This window comes from Nasonia vitripennis (genome assembly GCF_009193385.2).
Source record: "Nasonia vitripennis strain AsymCx chromosome 5 unlocalized genomic scaffold, Nvit_psr_1.1 chr5_random0007, whole genome shotgun sequence".
Classification (NCBI taxonomy): Eukaryota; Metazoa; Arthropoda; class Insecta; order Hymenoptera; family Pteromalidae; genus Nasonia; species Nasonia vitripennis.
In genome coordinates this window covers 685,942-707,161 of record NW_022279658.1, presented here as the reverse complement: position 1 = coordinate 707,161, position 21,220 = coordinate 685,942, and the positions used below count along the sequence as shown (strand labels likewise).

Below are 21,220 nucleotides of genomic sequence, written 5' to 3'. Positions count from 1 at the left end.
CAATAAACTTTCGAGTTCAAAATGCCAAAAAAATATAATAATAATAGAAGAATGCATTACCCGAATGTAGTCTCTTATTTATCTCAACTTGGAGAAAAAAAGTATTCCCAAAATGTTTATAAAATATTTTAAAATATTTCGAATATAATTTCAACTTAAAAAAGTCATGTGATAGTCGTGTGATAATTATGTGATAATCGCATGATATTTTCAACTAAATTATCATGTGATTATCACGTGCTAATCACGCAATTATCGCATGATTTACAATAAATATTATTAAATATTATCAAAAATGCTAAAAACAATATTTATACGTCAAAAATGGACAGTTCACAATAAATCAGGAGAAAATTTAAAAAAAAATTCTTTATTGATCAAGATTTGAACCCAGAACTCCGTCGTGACGATCCATTTCTCTACTAACTGAGCCTTGCTCCTTGTTTTTTGTTAATCATCTATTTAAGCACGACCGCGACACGGAAGTGCCTTATAGTTTTGTTAGCAAGAAATCGTGAGATACGATATCTCACGCAATTTTCGACCGATCAGGCTGGAATTTTGGAAGGGGTCTTTTTTCGCACATACTAAAAAAATCTTTTTTTTTCATCCCGATCTTCTATGTATTTTTGAAATGCAGGAACAACTAGTTTGATTTTTACGTGCATTTTTTAATAAAAATTTTTGTGTTACACGCTTATCTCTGAGAAACTTTAGTCGATTGGCATTAAAATTTGTGTGCAAACTCTCCTTACCACCAGAACTTTGTCCTATCTTTAGCTTAATTTGGAACATATACGCAGAAAGCGGCCACCTCCAAAAATCGATAAAAATAGTTTTTTGAAAAATACAACTTTTTTCTGTTGACATCAAATCATGAAAACTAGCGCGATTCACCTAACTCCTAACATCGCTCAGTTAAAATATATATTACAATAGTGATAAAATTCAAGTTTTGTTAAGATCTTTTTTCCTAATGTCAATTTCTAATACTCTGGTAGAAAATTAACTATTTTGGTTGGTTAACGTGTTAATCAAATGGAGGCATTTTTTCCGAAAATGAATATCTGAATTTATTATAAATGGTCAAACTCTATGGTAATTAGTTAAAGCATCTACATTATACGTTTACGAGGAAAATTTTTTATAGATACTCAATAGTAAAAAAATAACCATGGCGTGTCGTTTTTGATTGCGAATTCGGCCAACGGTTCCCTAACTAATACTAACCCTATTGCAAAATCTCACGTGAGATCTTACATAAGATCTCATGCCAAAATCTCATCTGTTATTTTGGTCCGGAAGCTGCCGAATCCTCTTATTTATTCAAAAATGAGTTGTTTAATATTGGTAGTCGCCTATAAGGAGGAGCCTTCCCCCAAATAAGTTCAAAAAACTAGGTTTCAAAGCATTTTAGACATTTTTTCGATTTTTAAAAATATCTCATCTAAAATCTCACCTGAGATTTCAGGTGACATCTAAGGTGAGATCTCAGATGAGAAATTTTTAAAAATCGAAAAGACATCTTAAATGCTTCGAAACCTAGTTTTTTGAACTCTTCTGAGTAGAAGCACCTCCTTATAGGCGACTTCCAATATTAAAAACCTTATTTTTTATTACATAAGAGGATCCAGCAGCTTCCGGACCAAAATTACAGATGAGATTTTGGCATGAGATCTCAGGTGAGATCTCAGATAAGATCTTATATAAGATCTCACGTGAGATTTTGAAACTTGCGCATTAATTTATGATAATAGGTAAAATTTTGAAACTGAAAATATTAAAAAACTATGACAGTCAAAAAAATAAATTTTGAATTCAAAATTTAAAACAAAAATACTCTAAACTCTTGTTATATTATATTTCCTAATATTTCAATTCAACATATTCGTTTTAGAAATTGTTTAATTTTATAATTTCAGTTTTTTAAATTTTGCCTTTCATGCTTTAATTTTTGTAAATTTTTGCCGTCTAGTTAAATTGATTATTCAATCACTGATTATCATAAAAATGAAGACGCTGAAGTTTTAGTAAACAAATAGAATAATATGATGTCTAATTATTATCTAGTAAGCAACGTAAAATTTTTATATCATCCAAAAGTTATTTATGCATATAGTTATTTATCACTGGCAAGAACATTGACGTGATTTCGTTATGTATTAAAACTTCATAGTTTTCTACGAAAATTCGTCACTGTGGAGGTGACATTTGTTTTAAAAAGAGGTAAAAAAATTAATCCTGTAAATCAATGACACCAATTAATTAGTGCAGAAATACCTGATGAAAATGAAAGTGAAAAATAGATTATTTAATGTTGTACGACAATTTATTATACATTTATGATACTATAGATGCACTTATTCTAAAAGGAATTGGAAATTATTATAATTCTAAAAGTCAATTAAGTGATAACCATATACTTAAATTCAACAACATTTTGAAATTTTACTCGATTTTTTATATGCAATCTGCAGTTAATTTTCAGAGATTGTATAATATTCAACCTATTGATAGACATAGGTTCAGGTACAAACAGACACTTGATTTGTTTGTGGTACAAAGACAATGTAATACGAATTATTGATAGTACTGCCAAAAAATGTTCTGATAATAATCATAAAATTTTGATTAATAGGCTGATTCCAAATAAAGATAATTTACGCATATCTTTTGAATAAGTACAGTATCAGACTAATTATTATGATTGCGGTGTTTTTGCTAAGAAAAAAACTTAACTAAACTAAAAAGGTTATGCGCGTTTGATGTTTTGCGAATCATCATGCATGTCAATAATTTTTATTACAGTAAAATTACAGATTAAACTAGCGCGCCACACGCGGCTTTACGGTCACACTGGCTTGGCGCACAAAATGCTTCGCGTTTTGCGTGTAAGACACGACCGCTAACGCTCGCGCTACGCGCTCGCCTCGATATTGACTAACGCTCTCGCTGCGCGCTCGCTTCAATATTGCTTAATGCTCGCGCTTCGCTTTTGGGCCAGATAGGGCGTGTCACACCGAAATTGTTATTCAATTATATGCACCAAAAATCGTTTCTAGGGTTGTTGTTTATGTATAAGCGTTTTGAAAAAATATTTGTCGCGGTAAAAAGTTGTGTTTTTAAAATATCTACAACTTTTATATTTAAGGTTTTTATGCATAATGTATAGCCTCAAAGTTTTATGATGAATACTGGTTTATTGTTATAAAAAAATCGATTTTGGCCTGTTACCTCGAATTAAAAGCATTTTCACGCTTAAGTGTAAATATGAAAAAGTTGTATTTCTTAGAGATCTACAACTTTTATGTATAATTTTTTTTTGTAGAATGCATAAAATTCGAGTTAGAGCCAAAAACCGTTTTTAGCGATTTTTGGATGTGACCGCATTCTGCGTATACATGCAGGATCGAGCCCAAAATAAATTTGGCTCCTTACTATTACGAGGGGAGTTCGCACACAAATTTTTGAATGTAATGATATGCTAAACTTTAAACGCGCCTAACCTTTCTACGTTAGTTAAGTTTTTTCTCTCCATATAATTTATGTTTGTAAGTTGAAAATTCCTAAAAATATGAATAAGAAAGTAGATACAATTGAAAAACCATTTATTAATTGAAAATAAGTTTTCTTTTTAATAATTTAACCATACTTTAAAGGCGAATTTGAAGGTGGACCTGGCCGATCGTTGGAAGAAGTTGAAGCGAAAATTGATCAACTAGCTCGTCAGATTAAATTTTTGGAAAATTCAGTCACTGAAAACATGCAACATATTTTAAATAAACTTAAAAATATGGAAAATGTACCAAAAGTAGATTTAAAGAATGGTATATTAAGTTCTTTAGACAATCGGCAAATCCGCGACCATTCAATAAAAAAAAAAAAAATATCAACGAGATCACCGGCATTAACTCAGCGCTCAGCTAGCGAGCCTAAATCTACCAGTAACATGTCTGGGAATTTTGTACATAATTTTCCAAAACATCAGCAATCTACAGCAACTGTTTCAGGATGTTACAGTTATTTACAAGTTCATATGCCTACTCAGCCAAATTCATCTAATGAATTCTTGAGGTAAGATTCATTCTGAAATCAATTTATTCACAAGTTTGTTATTCAAATTATTGTAATATTGCATTTTTTATTTCAAACTATAGAAGTATTTTAGCTGCCAATGACTAATAACTAGGTGAACCAAAGCGGTTAAGACAAATGTGTTTTTTTTCTTTAATTATAGTAGACCTATGTTTTATGATAAGATTTTTCAATTATAATGGCCATTACATAATTATATACTGAAATACCTTTATTGAGCATTAAGAATTATTAAGTTAGTTTTATTATCTGTACATAAAATCATTGTTGGGTTCATATCTTAACCAAATTTGTAAAAAATATTGAAAGGTATAGAACACCAGCAAACTTCTATGGTGCAAGGTATTAGGCACGACCGTGACACGGAAGTGCCTTATAGTTTTGTCATCGAAAAATGTGATTGATGCATGATCCTATTAGTGCTTTGGCCTGTCTACTCCAGTGCTGTCGCATCATTCCTTTAGGTATCGCTCTTTCAGCCAGCCGTGCACCGCCTCTCTGACGGTGCACGCCTGAATGCCAAGAGCAGGTTCCGGTCCAAGTAAATCTTGTCCTGCTGCTATTCCGGCAAGTTCGTCCGCAATCTCGTTTCATCTGTTTCCGTGGTGTCCTGGAACCCAGTAGAGGAGGAGTTTGCGTACTTCTCCGCCGAGTCTGTTCAGGGCCGTTATGCAGTCCCATACCAGTCTGGAGGAAGTGCTGGAGCCGTCTAGCGCTGCTAGGCCGGCTCTGCTTTCCGTACAGATGTTGATACAGTCCTGTCTTTTTTCTTCGAGCGCGAGTTGCACGCAGAGCAGGATTGCTGTTATTTCCGCTTGGAAGACGGTAGCGTGCTCTCCGAGCGGTACTATAAGCCTCTTTCTGGGCCTTCTCCGGAAGACTCCAGCTCCCGCCCTGCCTTTCTTCCTGGCTCCATCTGTGGACCCAGGTTTCACCTGAAGATGGGCCAGGGTCGTGCTCACTCCAATTTTCCCTTGATGGGATTTGAATGCGATATCTTTTCTCGAAGTTGTACCTGCGTACTGTCTTATCAAGTCTCATTGACAATACAGCGTAGTCTTTTCCTTTAATTTGCTTTTTTGTGTGTTCCCCTTTCTCCCTCCACAGTCCGTAGTTTTTCAGGCGGTGTGCTGCTATAAAGGCTGCCGCCTGGATTGTTCTATAGAAGGGCTCGACGTCAGTGATGGCTCCAATGGCCGCTGTTGGGGTGGTTTTCATGGCCCCTGTGGCTGCTCTTTGGATCCATCCTCTGAGCGTTTCCAGTTTCTTTTGTACTGTCATGAGATCCGTCCTTTTCCACCACACTGTTGCCGCATAGGTCAGTCTTGGTTTCAGGATGCAGTTGTATATCCATAGAACGGTCTTATAGCTCAAGCCCCAACTCTGCCCAATGCCTCTTCTTCACATCCAGAAAGCTGATGCGAATTTCCTGCACTACTGGTCTATTTGAGGCTTCCAGTACAGTTTCTTATCTAGGATTACACCTAAGTATTTTGCTTGTTCTTTAATTTCTATTTCCTGTCCTCGCATCGTTAGCGTTCGTAATGGTCCTATTTTGTACCTTTGGGTGAAGACAACAACCTCCGTTTTCCAGGGATTAACAGATAGGCCTTTATCCTCGTACCATTTATTTAGGTGCCTCATTGTCGACTCGGTAATATCCAGTAGGGTGTTTAGATGTTTGCCTCTGGTGATCATAAGTATATCATCTGCGTAGCCGCCCGTTGATACTCTTAGGTTGGTCAGCAACCTTAGTGCTCCATCTATCACCATACCCCATAAAGTTGGGGATAGTACCCCCCTTTGTGGGCATCCGCTGTTGACGGAGCCTTTGACGGTAGTATTTTCTCTTGTGACCGTCAGTTTCCTATTGCTTAGCATGTTCGTGATCCATTTAATTAACGGATCAGGCATACCTTTATCTTTGGCTGCTTTGCAGATACTATCCGTGGTAGTATTGTTGAAAGCCCCTTCTGCGTCGAGAAAGGCTCCCACGGCGTATCCTCCATTTTCGATCTATTCTTCGATGAGCGAAACAGCCACTTGGAGGGCTGATTCTATTGATCTTCCCTCCGTGTATGCATGTTGCTCATTACACAGTGGGTTATCCTTCAGGATATAGTCCTTTATACATATGTATACCTGTCCACCAGTCGCTCAAGAGTTTTTAGCATGAATGAGGTCAGGCAGATAGGCCTGAAATCCTTAGCGGTGTTGTAGCTTCCTTTGCCCGTTTTCGGGATGAAAACAACCTTAGCTGTCCTCCAGCATTTCGGCGTGTATCCGGCTACAATGCTGGCCCTTGCAAGTCGTACCAAGGGTCCGATGATTGTGTCAACTCCTTCCTTGAGCAGGATCGGGAGGATCCCATCCTCTCCCGGCGATTTGTAGGAATCGAAGGATGATGTCTCACCTCAATTTTGCCGGCGAGACAATCAGATTAGCGAGTTCCCTGCAGCCACTGATGTGGCGAGGTCCTCCGCCACCGGTTTCCACCTGGTCATCCGTCGTCTCGCATGTATCCCCTGCTATCATAAAGCCGGGGAAGCTCGGCTCCATGAGGTGCGCCAGCGTCTCCTCGTCCGATTCCGTATACTGGCCAGTGGGGAGCTACACCGCTCCTAACCAGGCTTCGGGATTGCGTGCTAGGATCTTGTTAAGCCTAGCCGCCTCTTTGCCAGCTTCCACGCTACTGCAGTACTCCCTCCAGCTCTCGGTCTGGGCTTTCCTTACAGCATGGTGGTATTCCTTCTGCTTACTTCTCCAGGCTATCCATTTCTGGTCATCGTTGCTCTTTACTGCTTTCCTGAGTAGAACTTTGTTTGCTTTCTTCAGCTTTTCTAGCCGGTTATTCCACCAGGGTACCTCATATTTGCCTCTGCCCCTTACTGGTCTGCAGTTGGCCTCATATGCCTCGGTGATGGCCCTCTGCAGCAATTCTGCCGCAGTGTTTAGCTCTTCTATCGTGTGTATCTCCTTTGGGAATCCTGTTTTGAGTTTCTCCTCCAGGTCCTTCCTGTATTCCACCCAGTTCGTTCGCCTGGGGTTTCTGATCCATGTTTCCTGATGTCGCGATTCCCCTGTAATCATAAAACAAATTTGTGCATGGTCGGAGAGTGAGGGTTCGCCCGACACTCTCCAGTCCCTAATAAACCTTACTAGCTGCCTTGAGCAGAGTGTAAGGTCAATTACCTCTCTCCTCCTTACATTGATGAAGGTCGGTTCGTTACCTCTATTTATGATCTCGAGTTTCGTGGTAGTCAAGTACTCGAGTAGGGTCATCCCCCGGTTGTTAGTGTTCGTGCTTCCCCACACTAGATGGTGTGCGTTGGCGTCACACCGGACAACCAGTATTCCACCAACCTGGATACCTCCTCTGCTGGTGCCTCCTTTTCGAATGGGAGATAGGCCGAGGCGATGATCACCCGCTGTCTGCACTCCCCTCTTGTTACCTCCATGGCTAGTACAGCAAGGTCAGCTGTGCATAGGTTCAGTAGTAGTGTTGTCTCTAGGCCCTTCGTCACGATGCACGCCCTTGCTCTCTCGCTGCTTGGGCCCCTGATGACCTTGTCTGCCTGTCCAAGCCCTCTGATCGTTCCTCTGTAACACCAAGGCTCTTGTATTAGTGCTATGGCTGTGTGCACCGCTGCCAAACGCCTGGTTAAGACCGCGGAGGCGTCCTTGCTGCGGTGCAAGTTAATCTGCGTTACTGGAATATCTGTCGAAGACATGATTGACAGCAACAGCTCCCCTAACGCCTAGTATTCGCTACTACGACTTGGTCAGGGAGTATTTGAAGCTCACCTTCCCAATGTCGTAGTAGGCCTTATTGTCCATCGCCGAAAGCGTCCTTATTCCGCTTTCGGGGATGCCCAATACCAATAAGGTACCTTCGGCTTCCTCACCGGATTTCTTCTCGGCGTTAAGGATTCTCCACGCCCCTATTTTTAGGGTGGGGTTGTACCTCTGCAGCCTCGCCAGTATCGCTACTGCTTCCTCTGGTTTCCCAGGGATCCAGACTACGGTCCTGACTACCTTCTGCAGAAGTTCAACCCCACCTACCTTGATTTTTGCTCCCTCCCAGACGTCCAGCTTAGGCATGCAGGACGCTGCCCAGATTCTGGCGTACTGGTCGGTCGCCACAATCACAATGCCATCCCCCCCCCCTTACAGAAGAACTCCTCGAAGTGGGGCAGCGGCAGTTCAGAGGGAATTTTGTCCACCTCTTCCCTCATCGCGTTCCTAAAGCGCTTAAACCTTTCGAAGGTTATGAGCGCCTCAGGGTATCACTTTTCGACGATGACCATCGTCAAGGGGTTGGTCCTCTGCGCTAGTGAGAGCGTCTGTACCACAGCTTCCCTCTCCCTCGATTTCTTGGGAGTCTTCTTCCCTTCAGGCTTTGCGTTCGCGTGCTCCCGGTCGACGTCTATACTGCCGGACGGCAGTTTTAGGGGGACCGTTAGAGCCCCCTGCCGCTGGTTCATCTGTTGCCGAATTCACCATTACGGTTGCCTCCACCTCCATCTAATCCAGTGGGTCAGTCTCCCTGTAGTTCACCCGGCTACGGGACGGCCGCATAGACCCCCAGATGAACCCCCACACCGGCTCCTTGCGGAGCACACGACAACTCCTAGTGGGGGTTTTGGTACATATAATTGAATAACAATTTCGGTGTGACCCTATCTGACCCAAAAGCTGTAATTGATTGCCTGACTCTCGGTGGATCGGGCAAGCGCGCAGCGTGAGCGTTCGCGGTCGTGCCTTACACGACGTGCCTTATACGCTTCGCGATGCAAGGCGGCAAGCCACCCTGGCCGTAAGGGCGCGTGTGGCGCGCTAGTTGAAAACAAAAAAATGTATATAAGTAAATGGAAAATCGTCAAAAGATAAGTTATAATATATCCAAAATGTAGTACAACCCGTTATTTGTAAAATTTTTCGGTAATTGGTTTATTTTACGTTTTTAAAGAAGAGCGTATGGGCCTTGGATCAAATTCGACCAGATTTGTATTGAGTGACTCAAATTTAATAAAAAAATGTTTGTTGAGAAGAAAGTTTGACCTAAAACATGGTGAGCAGCACAAGAATCACGAAAAAAGCAGATTTATTCTACTTTTTTGACTAATTTTCGTGAATGAAAAAAATTGAAGGGTAATGGATTAAATCTGACATCAGATTCGTATTTTGCAGATTAAAATAAATGAGGTAAATATATTTTTAATACTAGATTATCCTGTAAACTTAGTGAATACCGAAAAATTGACAAAAATGTCCGTTTCTCGAATCTACTGATCAATACTTGCAATTTAAATAAAACTGGAGGGTGATGAAGCAACTCCCGTACCAAATTCGTAATCAGCAAACTAAAATACATAGAAATACATGTGTCATGTGCCGGGGTCAGATATTTTTGTTTTTATTGTGTACCGGTATAATGTGTTCCAAAGGTATGATGCGCTAATCTGGAATGAGTTTCTTAGCGCCTTTATCACGAAGGTCGGGATGTCCAAGGATGTCACCTCACCCCTCGTAGGACAGAGTGCACTGTAGAATTTAAAGTAAGTAATGATGTAAGATGGTACTAATGTGTTAAAAAGTTTTCTTGAGAAACAGGCCATGAAGTACTTTCTACGTCCAACGGTGGCAAGCCAATGCAGCTCGCGCCTGAAAGGGGTTATGTGCTCATCCCTTCTAACACCATGAATGTAACGAATTCCCGTGTTCACGAATCTCTGGAGTTTTGTCTCCAGCTCTTGCGTCAGGTCACAGTAAACTAATGAGCAGTAATCAATGACAGGAAATAGGAAGGCTTGCACCAGATAATTCCGCAGTCCGAGTTTGGAGTCTAGTACCACGCCTAGACTGCGCACTGATGACTTGTAATCGACCCGGGCTCCCCCTATGTTGATGTAGGTGTGAGCCTTGGATGATAAGCTGTTGATGTAGTAGAGGGTGCCCAGGACGATTGCCTTGGTTTTAAGGACATTGAGTTTAAGAAGGTTATTTGCAGCTCAGCCCATCATTCTATCAGCATTAGAGCTCATCTTTGCGGAACAAGTATCGAGGTCCTCAAAGTGGCATTGACTGTAAATTTGCAAAAACTGATTTTATTGACGTATAACGCGAACGCATAACGGCCTGTTCTTTTCCCGCGAGGTTAAAGGCAAGCCAGCAGATAACCTGCTTAGATAAGCCAAAAGAGGATAGTAGCATAACGTGACACGCAGTATCAAACGCCTTGTTGAAATCAAATAGAAGTAGAAAAGTGACCTTCTTTTTATCTATTCCAAGCCTGAAATCACCAGTCAATTTAATTAAGCCGGACTGCGTTCTATGCGCAGTGCGAAAGCCTGTTTGAAACTTTTAAGCTAAAGTCTTGTTTTGAGATACTCAGAGACTTGCCAGTGGACCAGCTACTCCAGCGCCTTAGATATAAAACAGAGTAGAGAGATCAGACAGTAGTCACTCAAAGCTGTTGGAGAGCTAATTTTGTTCAGTGCTCGTACCAGCAATGACTTCCAGGCAGAGAGAAAGCGTGTCTCGCTCAGAGACAGGTTGAAAATTTGATATAGTAGCGGAGCAAGTATTGGCAGTGCTTTAAGGATTACAACCTTTGGGATGCCATCGATTTCCCTGGTCTGGGTGTTAAAGTGCAATACAGCAGCCAACACATCAGACTCTGTAATAACCCTAAAGCTGAAATGTTCAGGAAGGTCTAGACTCTCCAGGGTTCACAGATACTCCTTAACTGATGGAGCTTGAGGGTCATTAGAGATGGAACTAAAGGGTTTTCTTAAGAGCGTCTGAAAAGAACTGAGCAGGTAAAGATGGTTTAGAAGTAGTAATACCAAGATTTTCAAGCTCTCTCTAGATTGCTGCAACATCGGTCAAGGTAGACATGCGTGAATAGTAATAATTAAGCCTCCTAAACCTGCCTGTTAGCGCCGTTACTTACATTTCTATATAAGTATAGATCGCAAGGTAATCAACTTCTGCGAAATCGTCTATAGAGTTTGTTCCTTTCACTCAAAAGGTCACGAAGAGGTGTCATAGTGTTCAATGGGGCGAGATGATTTATGACGTTCGTTAATTTAGCGTTAAGAATGTTAATGCATTCGTCAGGTCATGACGTGGCGAGAAATAACCAATGTCGAGGATGATTCCTTTGTAGTTTCTGTAAGAGTAAGTGGCTGGTACGTGGCGTGGAATCTGTACGTCGAGTGTGGCCTTGGTAAGATTGCCGTCTTTTCGCAGCAAGCACACATAGCAAGCGGTTTCAGGTTTTTTCACCCTTTAGGCTTATTTTAGATGTTCTTGTGTTTCTGTCGAAAGAAAGAGAAAGAAAGAGAGAGAGAAATATAAGATTAGATTAGATATTATTTATTTGCTGTACAATGTATTGTACGAATGTAAGTATATAAATATATAATCACATTGTTATTATTTACGAAGGTGTGGTGTGTAGGTGTGTAAGTTTGTGTGTATGCGTGTATGTATGTTTTTATTTTAATGTGGCGTAGGCAGGGCAAGCTCTGCACAAGTGGCCCTCCGACACCGGATACCCACAGGTACTACACGGTTGAACAATACTTTCAAGAGGCCCATTTTCTAGTCTTTTTGGCTTCTGCTTTAAAGTTTGACATGTTCATACATCCCCTATCCACCAAGGTGATTAAGGATTCAGAATCAAACTCGTTTTCTTCATTCTGCATCGTTTAGCCGTCTGCTTCCTGCAGCATCTTCTAGTTGTCTACTTTGAACGGCATCGACTGGTCATCCTCTGGAAAGACTCAACCCCGACACCTACGTTTCTCTGCATCAGGTAAGGAAGTCCGGGCTTAACTCAGTTACCTACATTCCTCAGCATCTGTCTGAGGAGCACTTAGAAGTACTCAACCCTAGCTCCTACGTTCCCCTGTATCGGGTAGGGGAGTGAGAGCTCAACTCTGTGACCTACGTTCCTATGCATCAGTTCGAGGAGCGTTTTGTTACAGGTGGGCTTTAACATCTAACACCCACGTTGTTGATTTAATACTAAATATACGTACTTAATATTATTAAAACATACAAACAGAGTCATTATTTAACCTTTCTCTAAACCAACTCCTGGATCCGACTGACCACTCAACACCCCGGGGTAATCCGAACTTTTACACAAGGTTAAACAAATAACTTTCAATTTCGACTTGAAATGATTGATAGGTATGCTGTAGCGTAGTTGTGAGAATGGATGTTATGTGGAATGGATTTTTTAGCTTCTCTGTCGAGAAAGGGGGAATGTCTAGTGGTATTACTTTACCCCTCACAAGACGGAGTGCGACGTGGAACACAAAGTTAGCAATTATGTATGATGGTTTTGCAGTATTAAATAGCTTTCTTAAAAAGCAGGCCGCAAAGTATTTCCTATGTCTAGTAATAGTAAGCTATTGCAACTTGCGTCTATAAGGTGTGATGTGCTCATCCCTCGTTAGACCATAGATATCACGTATACCCGTGTTCACAAGTCTTTGTAGTTTGGTGTCGAGTTCTGGCGTCAAGTCGGAGTAAACCAATAACACACAAAACGGGAACAACGGACTCAGGAGAAATACTACAAGACTGGTCAAAGTAGAGAAATAGTAGACGCCCTGAATAAAGAAATGAAGGATGCTAAACGGATACTCAAGAAAAAAATCCGAGAAAATAAACGACGGTGCCTGAAAGAGTTACAGGACGAGGTTGAGCTGAATCACTGGGTCTGACCGTATCAAGTGGTAATAAAGAAGATAAAGGGAGGTTCTATCCTCCCTTTTAAGAGCCCGAAATTGCTGGACCGAATTGTGACCACACTGTTTCCCTTTCATCTGGAAGTAACAGCTATTCCTGAAGCAGAGGCAAATGACGAATTCATTCCAACAATCACCATAGAGTAATTACTGGCTACATGCAAAAGAATTGGGAACAACAAGGCTCCAGGCCTGGATAGCATACCCAATATTGCATTGAAACAAGCTATACAGGAACGCCCCGATATTTTTGTGGACTTGTACAATTCATGCTTTGAAGAGGGGACGTTTCCTTAAAACTGAAAGAAGCAACGCCTGGTACTACTACTAGAAGGAGATAAGCCATCTGGAGAATCTACTTCATACTGACTATTCTGCATGCTGGACACCCCAGGCAAGATTTTAGATCGCATAATCGGCGTTAGAATGAACCAAGTCATTGAAAAATTAGGTGGACTAGCGAAATATCAATACGGCTTTAGGAAAAAACGCTCTACATTTGACGCCGGAAGCTTAGTAGTCAACACCGTTAGAACTGCAATAGAAGGAAAAGATGGAAAAGAGGATCCAAGAAGTATTATGCTATTATTACACCGAATGTTAAAAATGCGTTTAACTCAGCTAGCTGGGGCAAGATACATGAGGCACTACGGAAAAGAGGTACCCGCATATATAAGAAAGATTATGTGACTACCTGAAAGACAGAACCCTTTTGTATGACAGAGAGAGCGGCACGAAAACCTTTTAAGTAACCGGAGGGTCCCACAAGGGTCAGTGCTTGGCCCATTATTGTGGAACATCATGTACGATAGAGTACTTAAGCTAGCACTACTCAAAGGAGCAACGGTTGCAGGGTTTTCAGATGACATTGCAGTAGTGGTAGTAGCAAAGCAAAAGAAAGAGATGACGAAAATCGCAAGATAAACGAGATAGTAAGTATAATCCACGATTGGCTAAAGCAGACTGGACTTGAGCTTGCTAGCCATAAAACAAAGGCTATCCTTATATCCAGTAGATAGAAAATAGAGACAATAACGCTTTAGTAGACAGACACGAAATAGACTCTCAGCTGACCATAAAGTACCTGGGAATCACTATAGACGCCAGACTAACGTTTATGCAACATCTCGAGAGGGCGAGCAATAAAGCAGCAAGAGTCGGTGCTGCACTATCGCGACTAATGCCAAATGTAGGTGGGCCAACGCAGGGTCGAAGGTTACTCCTAGCCAGTGTAACTACATCAATTATGTTATGTGGTGCCCCAATATGGGCGGACGCTATGTTGGTGAAGTCCTACGCACGAAATCTATCAACAGTTTATAGGAGAAGTGCATTGCGGGTTGATTTTGATTACCAAACAGTATCAGAAGATGCAGTATGCATTATCTCAGGTATGCCGCCTATTGATCTGCTGGGAAGGACAAGGAGAAACAGCCAAGTAAAACTGTTGCTAGACGCAGGCCACTAAGTAGTAGATACGAAACGCTCCTTGGACTGATACAGAGAAACGTAGGTTTAAAAATCGAAAAAATGTCTAAAATGCTTTGAAACCTAGTTTTTTTAACTTATTTGGGGTGAGGATTCTCCTTATAGGCGACTACCAATATTAAAAAACTCATTTTTGAATAAATAAGAGGATCCGGCAGCTTCCGGATAACAGATGAGATTTTGGCGTGAGATCTCAGGTGAGATCTCATGTAAGATCTCACGTGAGATTTTGCAATAGGGTCATGATAAATCATTTAAAAACCTCCAATCTTTTGTGCCGTTTGGTGAGAGAAAAGAATTTCAATCGTAAAATTATTGGATTTATCTCATTAAATGAACATAATGTAGAAAGATTCCCTATACTGACGAAAGATAATCTATATCAAATAAGTCTCGGAACATATCAAATTAGACAAGTAAAATCTTACTACGGCGAACACGTGAATGAAAATGGGTGATTTACGATTCAAGTTAGCTGTAATCTTACAGCTGAAAATGTTTCTGATTATGATATGTAAATTTTGTTGCTTCATTATGATTAAATAAAATAAACCGGAATTTGGTTGATTAATCTTAGTTCTTTTTTATCAGTAATTTCGTTGCGGAATATAATAAACTCGCCTCACCTTTTCTTTTCTAAAAGTTAATTTTTTAATATTTTAGTCATTTTTTTAAAATTTTTTTAGGTATTTCATATTTCTTCTAAAAATGAAATATAAGCATCTTTAGCACCTTTCAGCCATGGTTTCATTGTAACATTTTCATCACTAACATAAAATTACTGATTGTTCTGATACACTACCCTTAGATGATTTCTACACCTAGACACCAAAACCAAGTGCGAACTACCTAGAATTCGTCATCGGTCACACTCTACACCTAGACACCGCCCTCGAATTATTTTTACACATAGACACAGAAAACCACGAGGTGCTCCACCTAGACCTCGTCTTCGGCCACCTCGTACACTTAGTCACCGTCTTCGAATATCCATATATCTCGACCAAAACTGCGGAATTTATTTTGCGATATGAATAAATACAGCAATCGTCATTATATGTCACAAACACAAATCTTTATTCATCCATATATATATATATATATGTATATATATATATATATATATATATATATATATATATATATATATATATATATATATATATATATATATATATATACAGGGTGACCCAATTTAAACGGGCACCGCTCATAACTCGTCAGGGACAGCCACAATCGAAAAAATGGTAGAGACTAAAGTTGTAGGATATCGAAGGGGCAACCTACAAGTAAATGATACAAAGTAAAAGTAAAGTTTGAAAAAAAATAATTTGACCTTGAAATGACCTTGTAGGACTGGCTCAAATTCGAGGTCACAATTCTCCCCCCCCCCCCCCCCCCTATACAACAACTTTGGTCTCTACCACTTTTTTTTAATTTGGCGTTGCTAGAGGAATTACGTAGGCGGGGTTTCATTCTGGCTGCATGACCTTGCGATGACCTTCAGTGCCGCAACCGAACATACCATTCTGAACGTAAAATTTACCGCTCTTTCCATTCCCGCAATAAAAGAATGGGGTTCCTATTTAAAAATCCAAAGTTGACCTTAAAATGACCTTGAAAAACGCGTTCATGGTCAAATCCAAGGTCACCATCGGGTTGTCCCCTCGATATCCTACAACTTTAATCTCTACCAATTTTTTTAATTTGGCGTTGCTAGAGGAATTACGTAGGCGGGGTTTCATTCTGGCTGCATGACCTTGCGATGACCTTCAGTGCCGCAACCGAACATACCATTCTGAACGTAAAATTTACCGCTCTTTCCATTCCCGCAATAAAAGAATGGGGTTCCTATTTAAAAATCCAAAGTTGACCTTAAAATGACCTTGAAAAACGCGTTCAAGGTCAAATCCAAGGTCACCGTCGGGTTGCCCCTTCGATATCCTACAACTTTGGTCTCTACCATTTTTTCGATTGTGGCTGTCCCTGACGAGTTATGAGCGGTGCCCGTTTAAATTGGGTCACCCTGTATATATATATATATATATATATATATATATATATATATATATTGAAAGTTGGCACTAGTCGGCGGGCTTCGAAAAATGCCGCCTGGCGAACTTGCGACTCGCCAGACAGGGCCTTTGCATGCTCGTGCAAAGCTGGCAGCTTAGCGAGGTGGTTTCGCCACGCTCCCACAGCCTTCTATTTTGCAGCCTCTTGATCTTCTTTCCCTCTAAAAGATGCCAGCATTTTCGGCTGCTTACCGAAATTCATCATCGCGCGCAAAGCCCCCGTAGATTCATGCACTGCGGTGTTGAGGGAAAACGCTATCTCGTTGAGGTAATCGTCCCATGCTCAATGATTATCTAGAGTAAACGTGGAAATTTCTTTCTTGACAGTGCAGTTTATTCGCTTCACTGGATTCACCTGCGGGTGATATGGCGGCAAATACGAATGGTGAATTCCTTACTCTGATAAGTACTCGTTTATTGTCTTGTTTTAGAATTTGGTACCATTATCCGAGTAAAACACCTCGGGTGCAGGGAATCTTAAAATCACTCTTTCCTTGAGTGCGGGAAGTATTGCTCTGCCATTGGCTTTGCAAAGTGGCACGCACTCTATCCATCAAGTAAACAAACCCTGGAAGATAAGTACGTACTTGTAGCCTTTAGCAGACTTCGGCAAGGGGCGCATTATATCTCCGGCTACCCATTGCCAAGGCCTTTGCACTACACGTTTTCCCATGAAACCTGGTTGCGCGCTGTTATACTCTGCTCAGCTGACAGAGATTGCATAGCCACCTCAGGTTGATATGATCTGTTATGACTTTAAATTTATAACCTTCGATGTACTGGTGAAATTTACGTATGGCGAAAAGCACGGTCTCTCTGTGGGGGTGAGTACTCTGCTGGCGAATTCGAGTACTCGGTCTTGTTCGTCTATGCACTGCGTCAACACAACGCTGTATCACTTGCATCGGTTTGTATGGCAAACTGCTGATCGAAGCACGGGCAGTGCAGTACTAGAGCCAAGGCGATAAGAGCTTTTATTGTCTCGAATACTGATTACTGTTCATCGCTCCAAACGGACGGCTGATCTTTCTTTGTCAGCCGAGTCAAAGGCTCGGCCAACGTTGCGTAATTTTCCGGTAATTGTCTATACCACTTTGTAGCTGCGGCGCCAGGCTGTTTGCGTTTCGTCGGTGCGACGTACGCAAGCGATGCTAGTAGAGTTTGCTCCAATGGTGGTGGCGCGCGGTACTCTTGCTCGCTCTACAGTACGGTTTTGTCTTTTTTGGAAACTGTCCCAGTCGTGGCACTTGATAATGAAATTTTATTCTGAAAGTAAACTAAACTACTAGCATTACCTTTATGATTGCTCTATTCTAGCTTCTCTTGTTCGTGGAAAACGTAGATATTGATTTTCCAATCCAATTATCGCATCAAGCACTCTATCAATGCAACGACTCATCGATGCTTGGCTCATTGGGTGGTTAAAATTATTTTAATAAAATTAATTAGTACTTGCAAATGTACTGGGATGGCAGAAGTTCGTTGCTGATCAAAATGATCACGCAGTTGCTCTATAAGCTCTCTAACTATAAAGTGTTTATATAAAGTGTTTGAAATTTTTACACATTTACACATCAATGAGGGATTAAAATGTTTTGAATACATGAGAAATTCTACGAAATTTTACGAAATCGGAGACTTTTCGGTCCAAAAATAAAAGTATTGTATTTTTGGTATTTATAAATAGTTATTTGCAAAGATTTATAAATCAAATTGAAACTCCTTGGTTCAGCTGTTGATTATCAATGAAAAAAGTTGTTCACTCAGGAAGATAATAAATTATCCGCGACGTAAAATAGACTACTTTTTAGTAATTGGTAATTGCTCCGTAGCTCGTAGTTCGCATATAGTTTGAACTCGTTACCTTTTTTTATCCGATATGTCCTAATGAACGCAAAAACCTTGGTTCGGTAAGCCTGCTTTCAAAAATACAATACTTTCAGTTTTGGGCTGAGAAGTCTTCGACTTTCATAGAGTTGCTCTATACGAAGCTAAAGCTAACTGATCCGTCAGTAGTCTCCTAGACAACAGAGTATTACCGTGCTCTAGACTTTAGATTTTCAAATTTTTTAATTTTTATTTTAAAAAAGAACAATTTATAGAAACACCGATTTCATACCTACAGTTTTGGATTTATTAATATATGATGCAGTAATTGATAAATAAAAGACAATATACTTATGACAAATTATTACCTGTGATGTTGCTAAAACATACATCTTTATAAGCTAACGGGTCGGAAATGTCTTGTAGTGTTAGGTATATTTGTCGTGGCTCGAGTATATTTTCCTCGTCGTTATTTTCATCATATTCTCCCCGAAAAAATAATTGCACCAAAGATAGCACCAAACATTCTTCATGACTAGCGTTTCTGTCTCTGTTCCTTTATAACGCAAGCCAAGTACGAGACTGGTGTAACCTCCGTAGAGGACTAAATAATTTTGAACACAAAGCAGGAAATTATGAGCGCGTGTAGGTCGTCGTCACATTCTACAAAAGTTGGTTGACTAAGACAGTGCGGTCTCGTTTCGTGTGTATTGGCGTGCACGCAGTGATTTTTCCTTAGTCATTTCCTGTATCAGTATCTGCAATTAACTCTTAATAAAAATAAACTTAGTAACTGACAAAAAACAGAAAGTAAATAAATTATTCGAAAGTGAATCCTACCCATTAAAAATTGAAACCCGTATTTCCAAATTATTTGGTCAATATGGCACTGGATTGAGCATAATAAAAGAAGCTGGTGTTCCTCTGAGAAAAATGATGTCATAAGAAAGCCCTGACCGACAAGATTTCAAAGATGAAAAGTAAGTATAAATGTCACCACTTTTATTTGTACGATTCAATAGGCAATATTTTTTGAACAGCTAATACAGATAAGAATGTGTGCCCTTGCCGTTTAAAATTTTCCACGAGTCTGTTTCAGTATATGCTCTCTGTGCTATTCCCTTATATACAACCTTTAGATCAGTATTAACGCGTTAATATACACATATAGGAAACAAGTCTATTATACATAGCTACACACAGTCACACATAGCTACACACACCTTTATACCTTTGCCCTTTCTCTCTCGCTCTCTCTCGCATCCTTGAATAGTTTACTCTGCCTTTGAACGACCAACAGTGTAGACGTGTTTTTCTCTAAGTCCGTTTTCTCGAGTTTAAAATTTCAACATGCCAAGAAACTCAAATTCGAAATCGACGTAAGAATCAAATTCATACCTTAATACATAAAAACTGAATACCTATCAGCTTTATATTTTCGAAGTTATTTATTTTTGCTTTTTTATTCAATAAAATTTTAATTATATGTGTATATTATATTTATTAATCGAACATTTATATTGCAGTGTTAAAAGGCTTCATCCATCCGATGTTCAGATAAATTATTTAACTGAATACATGGAGCAGAATACTCCATTCGTCAGCGCTGAATTAAGTGCTACTGCAAACAAGTCCATGTGGGAACAATTAACGGACAAACTCAACTAGTTGGATGCAGCTAAGCACCGACCGATGGAGAATTAGAAAAAGGTAAGTCTCTGCTTATATCAACTATTTATACATTCGCACGCTGCATCGGAAGCACATATTTATAGCGATTTGCGAAACCAAACGTGATTAGTGACATAAAAAAAGTAACTAGCGAAAAAAAATTTTTTAATCGAGATTTAGATGCTTAGTAAAAAAAGTCACGCATGATTGTACAAGGTTCTTCCGCTAAAATTTATACACTGTTCTCGCGTTAGCATGTTTTCTTTCGCCGCGTTTAGTTATGATTTGACGGTCGCAGTGTCCTTCTGAGCACGCATGTTGTGCGAGGTAAGGATTGGAATGTGTTCAAATTTAGTCATTGTTTCTGAAGCAGGGCTCAATTCAAAATTCTTTTCTCCAGTGTTTGTTTAAGCAGTTTGTATTTAAATTTTATCTGTTCAATTCTGACGTAAGCGCGGGATCGTAAGTTTGTAATGAAAATTCGCGAAGAATTGGTAATGTAATGCGTTATAAATTGGAGGAAGAAGAGGTCGCGGGCATATCCGACCTTCCTAAGGCTCGTCACGTTGCGGAATTTATTTGCGCGCGCCGCGAAAATGGGCCAGATACACTCGCCCGTCGCGCGTTTATAAATATATATGCAGGACTGCGTGTGCCGCTGCTTAGCTCTTTATCTGCTCACATGCAAATGAGAGGCTGGAAAGCTAAGTGTGTGTATCTATTGGGACTAGGAAAAATCGGTTTGAGCGAGCGACGATTTATGCGTTTGCCGGCGATTTGTCGCGAGGAATTCATTAGATCCACGCCGATCAGCTACCGATTTTTCGCGCGATTATTCAAAATCAGTTCGCAGAGAATTGAATCGCGCTTAAGCTCACGGAGCGTGTGGAATAAATTAAGCGGGAAAAATGAGGCTGAGAAACACGCAAGAGATTAATGACCTGGTCAAAGGCGTAAATAACATTGCACACATTCTCTCTCTTTCTTTCATGATTAAGTCGCGCACGCATGTATGGACGTATTGTACGATTCATTCGTAACGTTTAATTTATTCAATCCGACTCGAGAGTGGCGTTGTGTACGAATTAACTTAATTATGGTAATTTGTTATTGTTTTTCCCGCGCGTATATGCATTAGGGTGTATCGAATTTTTGTACGCACTTTGGCGACTCGTAATAGTGCGGAAATTTTAGTAGTTATATAAAATTTGAGCGCATAAAGTCAATTGCTTCCGCTTTGTCTAAAGTCGAAAAGTCCAAAATTACCACATTTTCGCTTAAATTTTTTTTTTTAATTCT

General features: G+C 40.1%; 1 protein-coding gene across 4 annotated transcripts in view; it reads left to right on the top strand.

The window, feature by feature from the left end:
- LOC107982113 overlaps window positions 1-21,220 on the top strand; it is a 729,835-nt gene that overhangs the window by 36,537 nt on the left and 672,078 nt on the right. For all 4 annotated transcript variants that reach the window (XM_031933116.1, XM_031933118.1, XM_031933117.2 and 1 more), the window contains exon 4: window positions 3,660-4,074. In XM_031933116.1, coding sequence (XP_031788976.1) covers window positions 3,764-4,074 — 311 coding nt within the window. In that variant the 5' untranslated portion in view covers window positions 3,660-3,763. The remainder of the gene's footprint in view (window positions 1-3,659; window positions 4,075-21,220) is intronic.